At 37.9% G+C, this 19324-nt stretch overlaps 1 protein-coding gene across 2 annotated transcripts in view; it reads right to left on the bottom strand.

Moving 5' to 3' along the window:
- PHF20 (PHD finger protein 20) overlaps positions 1-19324 on the bottom strand; it is a 106870-nt gene that overhangs the window by 48736 nt on the left and 38810 nt on the right. Inside the window, exons 3-9 of one of the 2 annotated variants that reach the window (XM_084888638.1) lie at positions 17675-17846; positions 16262-16346; positions 10621-10700; positions 6564-6948; positions 2862-2975; positions 1922-2110; positions 560-739 (exon numbers count right to left, since the gene is read on the bottom strand). In XM_084888638.1, the coding sequence (XP_084744764.1) occupies positions 560-739; positions 1922-2110; positions 2862-2975; positions 6564-6948; positions 10621-10700; positions 16262-16346; positions 17675-17846 (1205 nt within the window). The remainder of the gene's footprint in view (positions 1-559; positions 740-1921; positions 2111-2861; positions 2976-6563; positions 6949-10620; positions 10701-16261; positions 16347-17674; positions 17847-19324) is intronic. The other variant, XM_084888639.1, reaches the window with a different exon arrangement.

Genomic DNA, 19324 nt, shown 5'->3' with positions numbered 1-19324 from the left:
GGGGCAATTAATCAGGAGGACATAAAAATTATAAATATGTAAGTGCCTAGTAACAGAACTCCAAAATACATAAAGCAAAATTGACAGAGTACATTATCTGACCACAATGGAATTACATTAGAAATCAATAACAGCAAGTTTCTTTAAAAAAAAAAAAAAAACAATACTTAGAAACACATGTCCGAAGTAACCCATGCAAAACAAATAAGTCACAAGATATTTGAATTGAATGAAAATAGAACATAACAAAATGTGTAGGATGTAGCTAAAGCAGTGCTTAGTGGAAAATTTATAACTCTAAATTTTCCAGAAATCAATGACATCTAAAAAAGACAAATAGAGAAAGATAGGTTGGTTCTTTGAAACTATCAAACAAAATTGATAAACCCCTACCCTACTAATCAAGAAAAGAGAAAACACAAATTAGCAATATGAGAAATGAAAAAATATAACATTAAAATAAGGAAGTATTATTAATAAAAGGTTAAAAAAACATCAATTATACTTCACAATCGAAAGTATATATTAGGAGAGAATTATGTTAACTCTGAATATGAACCTGCCACAGCAGAAATCTCTTGAAACTCAGCAAGAGGAGAAGCCGGTTCTGTTTTCATAGCGTTTTCTCCCATTGACTTGCAGTTCAACTCCAAGTCTGTAACCCCCAATCCATCTCCCAGGGAGTGGCAAGTTAGTGCAGATGAGATCTGGCCAGCTTCCAAAGGAGATTTCAACTGACCTGGATGGGGGGAAAAAAGTATGTGGGAAGCATATACATGTATATAGTCTGGGTACCAAAAGTACCTCAACAGACTAAGAAAGCCAAGGACTTTTAGAGGAAGCCATTCATCTCATAGCATAAAAGTATATATTCACAGGCTCTAGCACATATAGCCAGGGCTGGAGCATCTCAAAAAGGCTAATAAGAGTTTAAAGTGGCTCTAACCGGTTTGGTTCAAGGGTCCCAGGTTCGATTCCGGTCAAGGGCATGTACCTTGGTTGTGGGCACATCCCCAATAGGAGGTGTACAGGAGGCTGCTTATCGATGTTTCTCACTCTCTATCCCTCTCCCTTCCTCTCTGTAAAAAATTAATAAAAAGTATATATTTTTTAAAAAGAGGTTAAAATAAAGGGAGGACTTGTCAGAAGCATTAACTCACAAAGCATAGGCACTGGAATGAAGTGGTATCAGAAAGACAGAAAGAGGTGGGCAGGGCTCTTCAAGCCCAATATTCAGATGTATATAAGCAAAACCAATCTCAAAAAGTTATCAGTGAAGCTCTAAATGGTTTGGCTCAGTGGATAGAGTGTCAGCCTGCGGACTCAAAGGTCCTAGGTTTGATTCCAGTCAAGGGCATATACCTTGGTTGCGGGCACATCCCCAGTAGGGAGTGTGCAGGAGGCAGCTGATTGATGTTTCTCATCGATGTTTCTAACTATCACTCTCCCTTCCTCTCTGTAAGAAAATCAATAAAATATATTCCAAAAAAAATAAAAAATAGCCGAAACCGGTTTGGCTCAGTGGTAGAGCATCGGTCTGCGGACTGAAAGGTCCCGGGTTCGATTCCGGTCAAGGGCATGTACGTTGGCTGCGGGGATATCCCCAGTAGGGGATGTGCAGGAGGCGGCTGGTCGATGTTTCTCTCTCATCGACGTTTCTGGCTCTCTGTCTCTCTCCCTTCCTCTCTGTAAAAAATCAATAAAATATATTTATAAATAAATAAATAAATAAATAGATAAAAGGACTTCTTTAAAAAAAAAAAAAGTTATCAGTGAAGACAATATAAAACACTGCAGCCCACTCAATAACTTAATTTCAAAACCATCTAAAACTTGTGGTAGGTAGTACACATTCTTAGATTGGTTCACACCAGACAAGCATCAAGTAGGCAATACAATTCCTTAGCAGACTTTGACTTACCTTCTTCAGACTCTTTGGAACTGGGTGATGTGTTTTGCAAAGAATCAGTATTAACTGTATCAACCATATCCGATACAACCAAGTCAGGATCTAAGATCTCATGGGTTCCATTTGTAGACAGCCTAGAGGACCGTCTCCTTGATAAGTCTTTGTCAGTGTTTGCTGGGTAGGTTTTTGACTTTTCCTGGGCTATAAATCATTAAAGAGAGTTATTGTCAAGAGACCAGAAGAAATAACTCTGCTACTACAGATTTCTGAGCTAGCTGTCCTCTATAAGGGCTTTATAGAAAATTCTGGAATATTAGGCCAGTCACTAAAGGATATATCCTTCCTTGTTTTATGGCTATAAGTAAAGGCACAGTCACTCTGTCACACACCTTAGTGTATCAGGAAGACGCTCTAACCAAGATAGAATTCCATTTAAGGATTCATAGTCTACAAATATGTGCCAATGTTTTGTCCCAATCTTAACGTCATGTCCCAATCTTAACAACTAAGTTCTATGTTGGAGCTTCCTACCATAAAAGTCTGTGTACTGACTTTCAAAGTCAATAAGGTTTATAGAGCCTTAGAGCCATCACAAATCCTTTTTGGAGCCAATAGGATTTTTTTTTTAAATCAATAAATAGTATTCTTAAAGTTTCACTCAGCATATGAAATTCATCCCTTCCTAAGTCATTAAGTTTCTAGTGGAATTCAAATCAAATGTAGTTTATGGGTATGGAAATGACACCACTGAACTCAACATTAATGGGAGTTTATGCTGAGATTTATTTTTCTTCTAGCAAAACTTTTGATCTAATCACATCCCACTCACATTAGAGCCTACAATCAAGGACATGTCTTTGAGTCTATAGGGCATAGGGGGAACATGGATACAGAGGAGGCCAACCCAACTGAAGGCAAGTTCTAGGCACACATACACAGAACAAAGACTCACATGAATTTTTGTCAAGCCGAGGACGCTTTAATGGAACTTCACTTCCTTTTGATATTTTTCGTCTTCTCAATTCCAATGTTATTGGTTGCAAAGTTTGAGAGTTTGAATCCACAGCTACAATGTAAATAACACCACACAAACAAGGAATGTAATTACAATGAGGATTGAGTGCTGCTCCAATCCTCATTGTTAGATATAATCACACACACACATACACACACACACACATCCTTGCATGATAAACAGACCAAGAGGCATTCTTACTTAAGCTAAGGGTGGAGGGAGGGTTTAAAATGGGTGAGAAATTACTTCTTTGGAAGGTGCTGACATTCATGACCCATCTCTAATCATATACTTCTTTCCTGAAACCCTCTCTTTAAAATACTATATCCCAATATGACTGTTTTAAAATATGAAGGTGCAAGAGCAATATTAAAGTCATTTTTATTACCTCAAATCTTTATTTTTTTATTTATTGATTCTTAGAGAGAGAGAGTAAGAAAGAGAAAGAAACACCAATTGTTGTTCAACTTATTCATGCATTCATTAGTTGATCTCGTATGTGCCCTGACCGGGGATCGAACCCACAACCTTGGTGTATCAGGAAGATGCTCTAACCAAAAGAGCTACTCAGCCAGGGCACAGCATCAAATCTTTTCATCAAAACTTGACTTATCCAATACTCTGAAAATCTACCATGTAGGCTGATTCATAAAATATGAACCCTGGAAGTATGGTTTGATTTGTTTTCAATCTCTACTTGCTAAATTAGCTTGGCATTGGTCCTAGTTTTGAGAGACTAAAAAGAATGTCAAAATTTATAACCTCTAAAAACAATTCCAGAAAAATCTCAGGAGGCTATTCTATTTGACAGTCAAAGTTCCAGGCCAGACTGCTGATCACTAGCAAATTCAGCTCTGACATAATTTAGCAGTGCAACCACTAAACCCCCAGACAGTAGTACTTTTTATTTTTAAATCTAATACTTAAGAGGCTCTTCCCCAATCAAGAAAGATAAGATTACAAAAGGCAAGTAGAAGTAAAAACAAAAGATAAGAAATCAGGAAGTGTTGGAGGGAAGGCAGGGCTAAGGGGACTGATGATGATTAAAAGGAGAGAGAAGAAAAAGGAAGAGAGGGGGAAGGAAAGACTAATCTAACACCAGTAGCTTCATATCTGCCATCTCAAATGGCCAAACAAGAGCTCTGAGACTGAGCTCTGAGGAAGCAAAGAAGATGAGAGTGCTGAACTCCTTGGCTCTTCCTGTGTTCAACTTTCCCAATGTACCAACATGATTTTGTTCCAAGTGGTGGGAACTTGGAGGTCACACACATTCCAGATTAAACACAAACAACTCTCCTTAAATAGCTCAGATCCTGTTCCAATCAAGTCTATAATCTAGAGAGCTCAAGGCTCCACTGAGTCAATAAACTTATTCCAACATATTTAAAAGGGGACATGAACTATATTATAAGCTATTTGGCAAGCATTCTTCACTTTGGTACCATATACAAACTGGGGCTGACTACATTGAATTTCAGTGTTTCCCAAACTTTTCTTACAAAAGAATCATCTGGGAAGGTTGTTTTTAACAATTTACATTCCCAAACCCTGCTCCAGAAATTCTGACTAGGAAGGAAGGCCAAGTGTTAACAGTAAGCTTGGAAAATACCATTTCTTTCTTAAATTGATTCTATCTGGTATGAAATCCTACACTTACAAAATAAAAGCAATAAACTGGATGGCATTTATTTTATGAGTGAAGTCTGCAAGCTGAAGAGCAATTACCCCAATATACACTTAACAGGGGGTACAAGCCAGAGCATAAATAGCTAAAGAAGAATCAGTTTCACAAACACTCAGTTCCCATGTTTACATACTCTTTCCTAAACTGAAAAGGGAGACTTGATTTCTGCCAGTTCACCTTTTCCACTTCTCCCATTTACATAAAAAGGCCTGCCTCTCACTCATTCTACATGATACACTGTCCAGAGGTATAAAACCTCTAGACTTTCTCAACTAGATTCCTCATTTGAACACCAAATACACAGGTTATTTTTTCAATTCTCTCAAGGGTAATTTATAACTATTATCATTTGAAATGCACAGGAGATGAGTCAATTCATTACAGATCATGGATACCTTGGTATTAGTTTAATTCTCTCCTGGAACACTGTTGAGAAAGCTAGTGAATTTAGGCCGGTGCTGTCCAACAGAAATATAATGAGAGCCACAAAATGCAAGCCATGTACATAAATTTAAAATTTTTAGTCATTACATTAATAAGTTAAAGAAAAAAGTGAAAATGATTTCAAGAATACATTTTATTTAACCCAATACATCCAAAACTATTTCAACATGTAATCAATATAAAAAATTGAAATATTTTACATTCTTGTAGGATTTCTTGTACTAAGTTTTTGAAATCCAATTACAGCACATTTCAATTCAGACTAGCCACATTTCAAGTGCTCACTAGCCACCTTGGCTAGCATCTACCATACTGGACAGCGCAGGTCTAGGCCCTAGATTTGTCTATGGACAATTCCAGCATGCTCAGCTTTTGAAGACAATACCCAGTTACAACCACTAAAGGGAAATGTGCCTTATTTCATTGGGGAAGAAATCAATCTACTTAATTTTCAATCTTAAAATTAGAACTCAGATGTGAGAAGGTCTACTGGAAATGATGACTAATGCATTTATTTTAATTAAATTAAGGTAGACTTTTTGCCACAGAAATTAAGTCTGATGTAACTGTCTGGATTGACAGAACTAGCTTTGGAAACAATGAAAGAGCTAATTCTGTAATTCCACATTTTTGATGAAAATAAAATTTACATATCTTTTGCATCTTCCAAACGTGAGAGAAAAAGTAGGTATCACTTTCAAATGTCCTAGGGGATTCAGTTTTTCAGTATTCATGTAGAGAATATGCAAGCCAGAATGTCTGAAGACCACTGCCAGATAATCATAGGCATTCAGTTTAGAGATCTTTTGGGAACTCTTCATGCCATTAACTCGATCTAGAGAAGTATTTGACTTAGGAAGAAATTCAGGGTGTGTTTCATTCTAGGTTATTCTAGAAAAATTCCAAATTTCAACTTTATTTAACAACTGCACATTCTTTTCTAAGTCTGTAACCTTTAACCCTGACTCTTATTTATTTTTTAGCCATCTCAGCTTTTTATTTAGACTGTGAAATTTTTCAATCAATAATCAGTCTGCAGAGAACTGAATTTCAAATGCACCCATGCTTTTCTAGGTCTTTGGCACCATTTCCTTCAGTAAACCTCCTTCAGATGCCCACACCTTATTTCTCCTTTCCTCTTTCATGTCTCTCATAAAAACTCTATTTCCTGATCCCAGGTTCTATTAAACTCACTTAAATTGAGATCATTTAAACAGGCACTAGTAAAGGCCTTATCTTACTAGGTTTTATCATATAAGCTGAAGTATCTAGTGGACAATTATCTACCCCTCAAAAGCTCAATCTCTGACATGTTTCCCAACTTATGTTCATCTGGACACATTTCTCCCTTAAAATTCAGCTTCAGGAACATGACTTGTTTTCAGATCATAGGACAATTCAAAGTCAGCCACAAAAAAATGAAGGATTGATGTATAGAAGTGAAAAAGAACCACATAGGGCCACAGAAAAACACTGGCATTGTCCTTGCAGAGCCCACTTGGGAAACTCACCAGTAGGAGCTATGGAAGGGGGTCTGCCTCGTTTTCTTTTTGGCTCCCTCAAGTTTTCTTGTGGACTCTTCACAATGTCATTTTCAGGTTTCTTATCCACTTGAGCATCTCCAGAGTACTCTCTGTCATTTTCTGAAATGTTCTCCTTATCTTCCTTCTCGTTCTTGGGAAGGCTTTTCTCTGACACCTTTCCCTTTTCAGAACAGATTAATTTTCCTTCTTTATCAGGATGCTTGGTTCGCTTTTCTGTCTTTAAGGCTTTGTCTTCTTTGTCTTTCTTCAGGTTGACTGTGACTTTTCTCTTCTCTTTAAACTTCTGTCGTTTATCAGATGATGAAAGACTTTTGTGATCTGTTTCTTTAGGCCTAGCGTTACCCACAATATTCTAAAATGAGCAAAATAGCGATGAAACACACTTTGTGATTACAAGCAAATATAAAACCAGACAGATCTTTGCAAACTTATGAAGACAAACACAGACATTAAAAGGACATAATGCCAACTCACATAACGGTCACCACTAAAAATATCTACCCATAATTGGAGGCTTAAGAACCAATCCTAAGTTTAAAGAAAACAATGATCATTAGATCCCTTAAGATTATTAAGTCACTAGAAAACAGTTAAAGGGATAGATAATTACCACAAGGTCCTCTGGTGGAAAGTAACCTTTCTAAGAAAATGCCGCAACCCAAGCATGTCTAAACTGACCCAGGGCCCCTCAGAGATCCGCCTTAGTGTGCCAATGGATGCTGATTCCCTGTGTAGAGTAGAACCCAAACTGATAACTAGAGGCAGAAAGGAAAGTTGTAAAGATTTTCGAACCCAGAAAGTCTTTGCTTCCTCTACTGGGTAAAGGCTGTGTGCAGTCCAACAAGTCACCATCTGTATTCCTTAGTTACTTACTGAATTTTTATCTATCAGGAGGAAGTACTGGTTCTTGGCTACTTTCCTCCTAAATTACTTTCTTTAAAATTCATCTTTAATTTATTATGAATGTCTCATAATAAAGCCAGCTCTGAAGTTTCCAAAACTATAATTGTGTATTTGTATATGTATCTCTCTTCTAAGACCTAAATCTCTATCATATCATATTCATAAGATCCCCAGCAACTAACATCTACTAAGTACAGATCTTTGTCAGAAACAGAAAGGAGTGCCTAAAATATTCACTGAATAAAAGTTTAATTTGTCCCATAGGAAACAATAATAAACAAGAAGAATCCCTATGGTTCGAACTTAAAAGAAAATATTTTTTTCAAGTCCACAAAAATTTTCTGAAAGCAGCCAGGTTTGAGAACAAGCATCCCTCAGTAACTGCTGGCAGAAACATAAATTGGTACACCCAGCTAGGGGGATGCAGGGGGAAGGGCTCGGGCAGGCAGCAGGCAATTCAGGTCAAAAGACTTAAGTTTATACTTTGAACTAGAATGAATTCCTAGAAATAAAATTTGCTAACAGGATAATCAGACTTGTGCATCCAGATTTACAAATACCCTAACATGACCATTAGGGAATTGGTTACACAGGAAGGAGATATATACATCTTATAAAATACTATATATAGCCATTAAAAGCCATATTCACATAAAGAATTAAGAAACTTGGGAAGTCCGCCCAGTGTGGCTCAGTGGTTGAGCATCGACCCATGAACCAGGAGGATACATGCCCAGGTTGCAGGCTCGATCCCCCATATGGGGTATACAGGAGGCAGACAATCAATGATTCTCTCTCATCATTGATATTTCTATCTCTCCCTCTCCCTTCCTCTCTGAAATTGATTTAAAAAAATATATTAAGTTTTTTTTTTTTTTAAGAAACTAGGGAAATGTTATTTCATTAAAAGAAAAGACCAAGTTATAGTACAGTAATATACTATATGACTCCAATTTTGAAAAGAAATATGTACATACATAAATATTTAACAAAAAACACAGGATATACATCAAAATGTTAATAGTTAACAGTAATTATATCTAGATAATAGACTTACAGTTTTTACTTTCTTTGTGCTTTTCTGTACTTTCTTAACTTTCAATAACAAACTTTTTTTAACCTCAAAAAATATATAAATGTTCCTTAAATACAGCTTATCAAAACTTTGAGATAGTGTGGTCCTACAAAAGAAATCTCTATCTATTCTAATACTATATAAAAAAAACTTTAAAAATTGTCACTTTTTTTAAAGAACTTTTGCTTTATAAATGGCCATTATAGAACCTTAGCTTAATAGGGTCAAAAAGACCTAACTAGTCATTTATCCAAATTATATGTACTCTTGGGGGAAAAACACAAGCAAATAGGCGCCACAGGCATGTGCTTGACCACCCGCTAAGTCTGAGATAAGGTGAGACACTCAGAGGCATCTGGAAATTGAAAACTGAAGCACCCATAAATTCACACAGGGTAAGGTGCACAACTCCAAACCAAAGCACCAAGAGCCTATCAATTAGTTTATTGAGTAGAGCAGAATAAATAGTTGAACGTTTGTTTTCTGGAGCACTGGATTTCCATTTGGGGAGGTTCTGGATACAATTTGACAATTCTGGGCAAGTTCTTAATATGGTCCTCTATCTATGTTAACTCCATGAACTGCACACAAAAACTGTCAAAGAACACCAGGATAATGTTTTAGAGTACTATGTAGCCGAAACCGGTTTGGCTCAGGGATAGAGCATCAGGCCTGCGGACTGAAAGGTCCCGGTTTCGATTCCGGTCAAGGGCATGTACCTTGGTTGCGGGCACATTCCCAGTGGGGAGTGTGCAAGAGGCAGCTGTTTGATGATTCTCTCACATCGATGTTTCTAACTCTCTATCCCTCTCTCTTCCTCTCTGTAAATAACCAACAAAACATATTTTTTTTAAAAATAAGAGTACTGTGTAGCTCCAAGGGCCAAGTTATCAAAGAAAAAACATCTTCAGGGGTAAAGCCTTATAATTTTATCTATTTTCTGAAGCAGAAAATCATCACAAGGCAAAAATGTTGTTAGATTACCTTTAAACACATCATATATCAAGATCCTTTGAAATTGCTAAATATAGCCGAAACCGGTTTGGCTCGATGGATAGAGCGTCTGCTTGGGGACTGAAAGGTCCTGGGTTTGATTCCGGTCAAGGGCATGTACCTTGGTTGTGGGCATATCCCCAGTAGGGGTTGTGCAAGAGGCAGCTGATCGATGACTCTCTCTCGTCGATGTTTCTGACTCTCTATCTCTCTCCCTTCCTCTCTGTACAAAATCAATAAAATATATTAAATTAAAAAAAAAAGAAATTGCTAAATATATGTACAAAAGAATTTACAAAAGTTTGTGATAAGGAGAAGCATTTGATCATCATAAGATACAAGTTCCAGCATCACAAAATATTGTCAAAACAACCACCACCAAACAGGTAACAGTAATAATCAGAGTTTTTGTAGAATCAATATCCAACTTTTGATCTCTTTCCCCTCAACTGCTTCATGAAAACAAAAAAAAGACAAAAGGGGAAAAAATTACAAAGAAATTAGGCAACACGTCTAGATGGCCCATATCTGTGTACACCATATTTCCAACATCAAAAGCAGGTCCTGTGCTCAAATAGATGCCTGGGACAGGAAATAACATTTTCAACGCAGGCACATCTAGCATAGATGACTGCCAAATCCATGCCAAACCACCATGTCATGGTCCTGAGCTTAAAAACAAAGTTAGACAAGGAGAAAACAAACTCTAGATCTCCTCAAGCAGTTCAGCAAGTTTCCTGTGACGGGGGCAGGCCACAAAGAGAGAAAATACAGAATGACACTTTAATGAAAAGATAAGGAAAACAGATAATAGGTAATGGTATCCAAGTATTTGGCACTTTTGAAAAAAAGAATCTATGTTAAAAGAAAATGGCAGAAAGAGACAAATATTTACAATTTCTGAAAATTTGCACATTGCTTCCTGGTGAAATTATGTCAGATGGAGGAAATAAAGACTTTGCCATCATAAACAAATGTAATGTCTTTATTTGAGAAACAAAACTACAATGTTAGTATTATTCATACCACAAAGCACAAAACCACATATCTCACCTGATCTTTGGAAAAAGCTTTGACATGAATATGTTTGACAGTCTGAACTACTCCATCATAAAATTTCACAGTGTAAGTACCTAGAATTCAAGAAGATATCATGATTTTAACTTGCAGTTTCATGAAAGTGACACAACTTTTCAAAGCATAAATACAAGGGAGTTCCAACCACAATACTATAATAAACTTATGGAAATTAAAAATTTATTTAAGAATCATATGCCTTACCATGTCTAAGATAATAGTATGCCTGCCTTTCTTTTTATCTATACAGATAAAAATTCATCAAAAACAACTCACTTTTATGATGCTTCATTAAAATGTTAAAAAGTTGTTCTAAATATAGACCAAGAACAAAGAGCAGTAAAACAATTAAGAATCTGAGGGAGGCCCAGCTTGTGTTTATTGGGATAGGGGCCCTAGCTGCTTTGGCTTAGTGGATAGAGAGTCAGCACAGGGACTGAAGAGTCCCGGGTCCGATTCCGGTCAAGGGCATGTACCTTGGTTGCAGGTTCAGCCCTAGCTCTTGTTCGGGCATGTATGGGAGGCAACCAATCGATGTGTCTCTCTCACATCAATGTTTCTCTCTCACTCCACCCCCCCATCCCAATCTCTCCTCTCCACTCTCTCTCTCAAAGCAGTGAAAAATATATCCTTGGATGAGAATTAATAAAAATAAAAGCACCAACCCCTTCCCATCCTAGAAGATAAAAGCCAAGCTAGCACTTGCATATGTGAGTCTAATCTTCCTTTCATCTCTGTGCAAAGCTGTTCATATAGTCCCAACATCTCTGCATTTCAAATGTACCATGAGTAACAGCATAAAGAAAACAAAAAATAGTAACAGCTTCAACAAAAGATTCTAGAAATAAGACTGTTTCTACAGGATCTCCTGTTACAAATACAGACCTCAGACAAAGGACCAAAGAGACTGGAGAGGAGGGAGGGTAAGGCAGGAACGTAACCTAAGGATATGCATTTAACTTTAAGGAAGAGGAACCTGATTAGCCTGCTCACTCAAGTTAGAGAACCACAGATCAACAGGAAGAAACAATTCCTCATTTTGTTGTAAATGTGAACCTACTTTCAGTTTCCCCCAAGACTGGGAGCATAAAGCCCAGACAGACAAGTGGTTCTGCCATCCCCAGCATGAAAAAGGGGAGCTGGGCAGCAACAGCAAAGAGCTGAGATCAACTCACCAGAGATGGCTTCTGAACAAAGAATCCCTAGAACCAGAATCCTATCTTTTACCACAACACAAACCCAGGATCTACAAGGCTACTAGGTGTGGCTGGCTGCCTTCACACTAAATGAGGTTTAATTACCATTGCCAAAGAACAACTCCAGATGAAATAACTAAATAATATGGCATTGCCCTCCCCCGTTTCCAATGGTTAAATAACTCCCTCAAGAAACTCTAAAGTTGCTAGTTATTGGTAATTTAATCATGTCAGATTCCCATGCCAGAAGCTGCTGCTCTCCACTTTGACTAGAGCCCGCCCACCAGCCTGCTCAGTCAATAAATAGCCTCAGCAAAACCACCAGAGAGGGTAACAGTGGCAAGAAAAGTAGACCAAGCCTACCAAAGATGAATCTAGAGAGTTTAACTTCGCTATATCCTTGGCTTCCGCCTGGCAACACCAACAATTCAGAATGACCTTTATAGGAAATAAAAGGGCACCCTGCCAGCAGAGCTTCTACTCACAGTGCCATTAAGCTGTGGTGGCCCCTGCTACAGATGAAACTGAGGCAGGGCAGAAAATACCAGGGAAAGAGGGAAAAAGCCCAGCAATGTCTTCCAATCCGCAATTGCTGGAATGACTCCTGATTAACTAGAAACTGTATACCAGCTCCCACAGATAAAATCTAATACAAAGGCAGCACCTAAGGGTCATTATCTCATCTTAAAAAATCTGAGCTCCCACAAAGGCAAGTTTTCCCTCACAATCTACAGCGTGGCAATAATACCACCCAACTGTTTCCACTAACCAGGATTTCCCTTCTCCCATGTTCCTTTCCTCCCCCTTCAAATTATTTTCAAGAACCAGTAAGGGAGCCCTAACCAGTTTGGCTCAGTGAATAGAGCGTTGGCCTGTGGACTGAAGGGTCCCAGGTTCAATTCCGGTCAAGGGCATGTACCGTACCTTGGTTGTGGGCACATCCCCAGTACAAGGTGTGCAGGAGGCAGCTGATTGACGTTTCTCTCTCATCGATCTTTCTAACTCTCTATCCCTCTCCCTTCCTCTCAGTAATAAAGAAATCAATAATATATATATATATATATATATTTAAAAGAACCAGTAAGGGAAAGAGGAAAAAACAAAAGAACCAGTAAGATAGCAGCATAATAGAGGACTTCATACTCAAGAACTAGGGAAAACAGGTTCTGGCAGAAGTCAGCACTCATTTTCAATGTCCTTCAACTAAAATTTACTGGACAGTATTCAGAGCTTATAAAAACTATATATTAGGGCAACAAATGACTGGTTTAGGAATAACTGCCTCAAGACTCTTCTCTCCTATCATTTTAGTTCATGGAGGAAATAAACTAAAAAGATTTTTAAAAACAACTTTTAAAACCCCAGTTTAAAAGACATTTAAAAACCTTAATTAACCATGGCTCACAATGTGGCCAATGACTTCTAGCTCTTAAGTGATAATTTCAAAAGACCTCAGCCCTGGCCAGGTAGCTACAGTTGGTTAGACGTCATCTGATATGCCACGGTTGAGAGTTGAATCTCCAGTCAGGGCACCAAGCCAAAATCCAGAATTGTGCATGATAGCATATTCTGAGATGTGTTTTCTCAGCCCTGTCTCTCACCAGACAACCTGAAGTTGGCATATCCACTAACCACCAATATGTTACATCTCGGATTGGTTATGAGGTATCAGTATCCTGCTCTAGCTCCTTTAAAAAGCAGTACTATTATAGAAAAAGCAATAGGAAGAGTTGCTTTCCTTTTGAGGAACAGCCGATTAGATGGGCTGCAGGGCTGGGTGACAGGTTACCAGAAACCCTCCAGTCTGTGCCTGTTAAGCTGTTCATTGTTATAACAAAAGCCAGCCTGGACCTGCTGAATGTTGTATTAATTCTGCTGTTTGCTTATAGTTGAATAAAAATAAAAACACTTAAAAGAACATTAACTGTAGACAGGGGTCCCTCCTCACTCCCATTAAGATTTATCTGCATTATCTGCTACTGCCCTGCCTCCTCCTGGTGACTATCTCAACACCCCATTCTGCCTCAATCTAGGTCTTTGTGTTTTTTTTGTGTGGTTTTTTTTTGTTTGTTTTAATCTCTGGTGCCAAGCTCTGAGCCCTCCAAATATTAGATGCAAGTAGGTTCCTAATGCCTTTATTGACTACACCAAGATACCCCCAACCCCTCTGTGAGACACTTCCTAGAGTTCCCCAATGCCTCTTCCTCAATTTGCTCCTCGTTCGCTGCTCCCTCATCCAATCTTTTTCACCCCATTTCTGTCCTCCATGTTCGCTGAGATATCACTGAAACAAAAGAGATATGTTGCTTCCTTTCTGCTACTAATCTCCGACCTATAGTTACCCATGTTACTACCCACAACTTTCATTTAACCGAAGGGGCAGCCATTTACCCAAGGGGCAAACACTTTAATGGATATTATTCTGGGGAGAAATGACTTTAACAGCATAAATCAACATAATAGATTTTCAAGAACACTTCTATGTACATGAAGAATACCTGTATTTCATATCATGATTTAAATACAGTAAAAGCAGAAATAATTATTAATCTTGAAAATGAGACTAAAAACATAAACTATGTCTTTTACTAAAAGGATCTGAGACAGTTTAATAACATATGAGCTTCCTTCTAAAATAAGTTTTTAGGCCCTGGCCTGTGATGTTCAATGGTTACACCAAAGGGTCTTGGGTTTGATTCCCGGTCATGTACCTGGGTTGAAGGTTCGATCCTAGGGCCCAATCAGTGTGGGAGGCAACCAACCGATGTTTCTCTCTCACAGTGATGTTTTTCTCTCTCTCTAGCTTTCTCTCTCCTTCCCTCCCTTTCACACTCTCTACAGATCAATGGAGGCTTAACAACAAAAAATAAATGAATAATAAGTCCTTAGGTTAATGGGATACATATGAAAAATAGTAATGGGATTTTATTTTGAACACAAGCTTATAAATGTAATTTAAGGAAACAAGGAACTACCCAAAAATTCTTAATCAATCAAAAACTAGAGGATTAGTAATTGCTTGTGCAACTTAGAAAATATAACCCTGCTTTGGAAGCCTGAGGCCTGTGCTTTAAGGATAATGTATATCTGGCACATAAATAAACCTACATCTATTAACCCACAGTGTTCTAATAACTGGCAGGGGGGAGAGGGGGTGAGGAGAGCGTGAATGTAGCAATAGAGAAACTAAAAATTCTGCTTCATGGAAATAAATATTCATTTTTTACCATTTCACCCTATTCTCATGTTAAAAACTTCTTGATTAGCCAGCCCAAGGTTCAGCATTTATATAATAATAACAACGTTAAAGAATAACTTTATGAAATGAAAAGTCAAGTTGGCCTTACAGTCACCCATAACAGTAGTACTAAGAGACCTGACTACCCTAAATATTCATTACAGAGATCATGGACAAATCATAAATATCCTGGTAGAAAAAGCTAAAAAAAAATATGTCACTGAACCCAGAGTCTGTTGACTGAAGTCAGGATGCTGACTATACATACTATCTCCCTCCTCTTGCCTATGTACTAGCAAAATGAACCTCTATGGGCATAGCCCTTGTCCTGTCTCCTCAGATGTTCTAAACTCTGACAAAGACATCCCAACTCAGTGCTCTAAATCCGACCATCCCAATTTCAACTAGCAACTCTAACATTACAGACCATCCTTAATTACCTTACATCCACAAAGCACATTTTTAAGAAATGTTTGTAACACTTTCAACAAAGAATGTTTTTTAAAAAAATAAAAAGATTGAAGAGCTTTAAAAAAAAAATTTTTTTTTAAAGAAATGTTTGTTGGCATTCACTTCACTTCTAGGCTATTCACAAATAAGCAAACGGAATATTAGGGACTTATTTTATCAATTATATTAGGAACTCCTAGACAGCAAGAATCTATACACTTCCCAGCAGAGTAACGAATGAACCATGACTATTTTAGAAAATAACAACTAAAATTTAGAAAGCAGCCCTAACCGGTTTGGCTCAGTGTATACTATAGAGCATCGGTCTGCAGACTGAAGGGTCCCAGGTTCGATTCCAGGTTGCAGGCACATCCCCAGGAGGAGGTGTGCACGAGGCAGCTGATCTATGTTTCTCTCTCATTGATGTTTCTAACTCTCTATCCTTCTCCCTTCCTCTCTGTAAAAAATCAATTATATATATATATATATATATATATATATATATATATATATATATATTTTTTTTTTCCTTTAATTTAGAAAGCAATGAATCAAACTACCCTATTTAACCCAGCTTTCTCTACATTTGCAATTTCTTCCTAACTCTTGACACAATGGTTAACTTGAAGAGATAGGATTCCTAAGCAATAAATACATACTGAAAACATACTATCAAACCCTAATATATAAAACTCCCCTTTAAGTCATTAATATTACAACTCAAATGCCTTACCATCCTTGTTAACAGCGGTGACTTTGGCTGGATAAAAACGACAATCAGACCAGCAAGCAAGAACTTGCTCATTTATTTGAAATTCCTAGAAAACATTAAAAAAAAACAAAAGATCCTGTTACTAATTCAGTTTCACAGGACACACTGGTACCAGAATTCATAAAAGGCTGGAATTCACAAGAGTGGGAAAGGGAGATGGCTACTGGGATGAAGGAAGATATTTTCACTGTTCAGCATTAGGAGTCAAAACAAAAGGGCTGGACACAAGACTTTTCCCATCCTAGGAGGTGAGGCAATGCAGCATAGCACTAATGATATCCCTACCCTACCCCTGACAGTGACTCTAAGAGTTCAGGATCAGCAGGGAATATACCCAGTATACAATCTAGAAGAAAGGAGGCTACTTCATTTTGAAGGAAGAAACATTCATGCCATCTAAACCCACATGTTGAAAGGGACATTAGCTAAAGGAATACCCATTCACCTTTAATATTTCATATTCTTTTCCCACTAGACAGTTTGCACTGATGCATTTTGTAGAATATTGAACAATTAAATTGGACAATAGTGAACAATTCTAAATGGGGAGGGGAAGGGAGAGAAAAGCGCCTTAGCAAGGGTTCAAGTTCCTGGTCAGAGTTAAAATGGAAAACAATCCAGGGCTGAGTCAGATCCAAAGGCAGCAGGATCTCTACAGATGCCTCAATATCATTTTCAAAAATCTCAAAACTAATACCTCATTCCTTCATTTTGAAATCGGTGAAAGCGCCAAGCATAGTGATGAAATTTATCAAAAACAGAGTCTAATCAAGTCCAAGTTTTTCAAGGGCTTATAAAAGATCTTAATATGGCCCAACCAGTACATGGCTCAGTTGGTTGAGTATTGGCCCATGCACCTAGAGATCACTGGTTCAATTCCAGTCAGGACACATACCTGGGTTGTGGGCTTAATCCCCAGTAGGGGATGGGTGTGCAGAAGGTAGCTGATTGGTGTTTCTTTCTCACAGATGTTTCTATGCCTCTCTCCCTCTCCCTTCCAATTTCTCTAAAAAATCTAAAAACGTGTGTTTTGTTTTTTTAAAGACCTTAATATGAAGCTAACATAGTACTTCACATGGAATGACTGCTTAAGACATGCTCAAACAGATCAGCTTAATAAATGAACCAAAGGTATACAGTGGTGTAAAAGAGATTTAGGGTCCCATTCATCATCAGTGAGGTTTCAACAAAGTTAGTCTATGTGCTGTCACATTCAAGCAGATGACAACTGGGATTCTTCAAGAGCCCCTGATGCCCTGGGGATCTCAGGGTTGCAACTACAGGCCCAAATAAAAATTTATTCCCAGATGCTACTGATCCAGCACATTGGTTCTAATCCAGCTCATTACAGAACTTCCCAGATCTATTACTCACAGAACATCCTTCCTCTTCATGTAAGCCTTCTTTTCTCAGCTGTATTTTCTCTAAAGGACGTAAATAAGGACTGTCCCAGCAGAACCACTCATCATAACGATGGTTCCAACGCTTGAAATGGATAAGTACTTTTCCTTCTTCGTAGTCAATATCTTCTATGTGAGCTGGATACCTAAGTCAGAAAAGAAAATTGAAATGCCTATAAATACCCACCCAAAATATCTAAAACAGTACCCTTCCAAATCTCTTTCCTAAGAAACAGGTTACCAAAGTACTAAATAAAGCCATCATTTAGAAGGTCTAAAAATGGTGTCCAATCACAAATTATGGAGGCTAACAGGCATGGGGTTCAAATCCCAACTTTGACATGCCTTAGTTATGAACTATTAAATTAACTTTACAAAGTTCTCTCATGTGAAGTGGAGGAAGGATACACAGCACACTGGGTTGTAATGTAAATTAAACAAGATGCCAGTTCCACAAGACCTGGGCACAAAAAAAAAAAAACTAGGAAGTAAACATTTAACAACTAAATTACATTTCACATGTACCAATAAATTAGGATGACCATGCAACCCAGATTATATTAGATAGTCTTAATTTTTTTTTAAATATATTTGTATTGATTTCAGAGAGGAAGGGAGAGGGAGAGAGAGGAAAAAAAAATCAATGATGAGAGTCATTGATTGGCTGCCTCCTGCATGCCCCCTATTGGGGATCAAGCCTGCAGCCCAAGCATGTGCCCTTGACCAGAATCGAACCCAGGACTCCAATCTAGAGGCTGAAGCTCTATCCACTAAGCCAAACTGGCTAGGATGAGACAGTCTCAATTTTAAGAATTTTGCAATTCATAGAGTGAAATACCATGCAATTGTTAAAAAGAACAAGATGGCCCTAACTGGTTTGGCTCAGTGGATAAAGTATAGGTCTGCAGACTGAAAGGTCCCAGGTTTGATTCCAGACAAGGGCATATACCGTGGTTGCAGGTACATCCCCAGGAGGGGTGTGCAGGAGGCAGCTGATCGATGTTTCTCTCCCATTGATGTTCTAACTATCCCTCTCCCTTCCTCTCTGTAAAAAAAATCAATACATTAAAAAAAAAGAACAAGATGGTTCTTTTATATGAAATATTAAATGAAATGAGCAAGGTACAGAATACTGTGTATAAGTTATTACTATTTTTAAATGAAAAATAAATATATTCCTATATGCTTAAATATACATAAAATAGTTAAGAAGATATACAAGAGCCAAAACCGGTTTGGCTCAGTGAATAGAGTGTCGGCCTGCGGACCGAAAGGTCCCAGGTTTGATTCCGGTCAAGGGCATGTACATTGGTTGCAGACACATCCCCGGCAGGGGGAGTACAGGAGACAGCTAGTCGATATTTCTCTCTCATGGATGTTTCCAGCTCTCTATCCCTCTTCCTTCCTCTCTGTGGAAAATCAATAAAATATATATATTAAAAAAAAAAAAAGATATACAAGAAACTAACAATGGTTACTTGTATAAGTATGATCAGTTCAGTAGATGAACTCTTTCAATCTCTTTTGCATTCTTCTTCTAGACTGAGAGTTGGGAAAACCAATAACTATATTTCCCTGACTCCCTTACAATTGGCAATCAAGCCCAGCCAGTGTGGCTCAGTTG

This window comes from Pipistrellus hanaki, assembly GCF_964339955.1.
Source record: "Pipistrellus hanaki genome assembly, chromosome: 6".
NCBI lineage: Eukaryota > Metazoa > Chordata > Mammalia > Chiroptera > Vespertilionidae > Pipistrellus > Pipistrellus hanaki.
The sequence above is the reverse complement of the archived record's forward strand: the minus strand, read 5'-3'. Positions and strand labels throughout refer to the sequence as shown.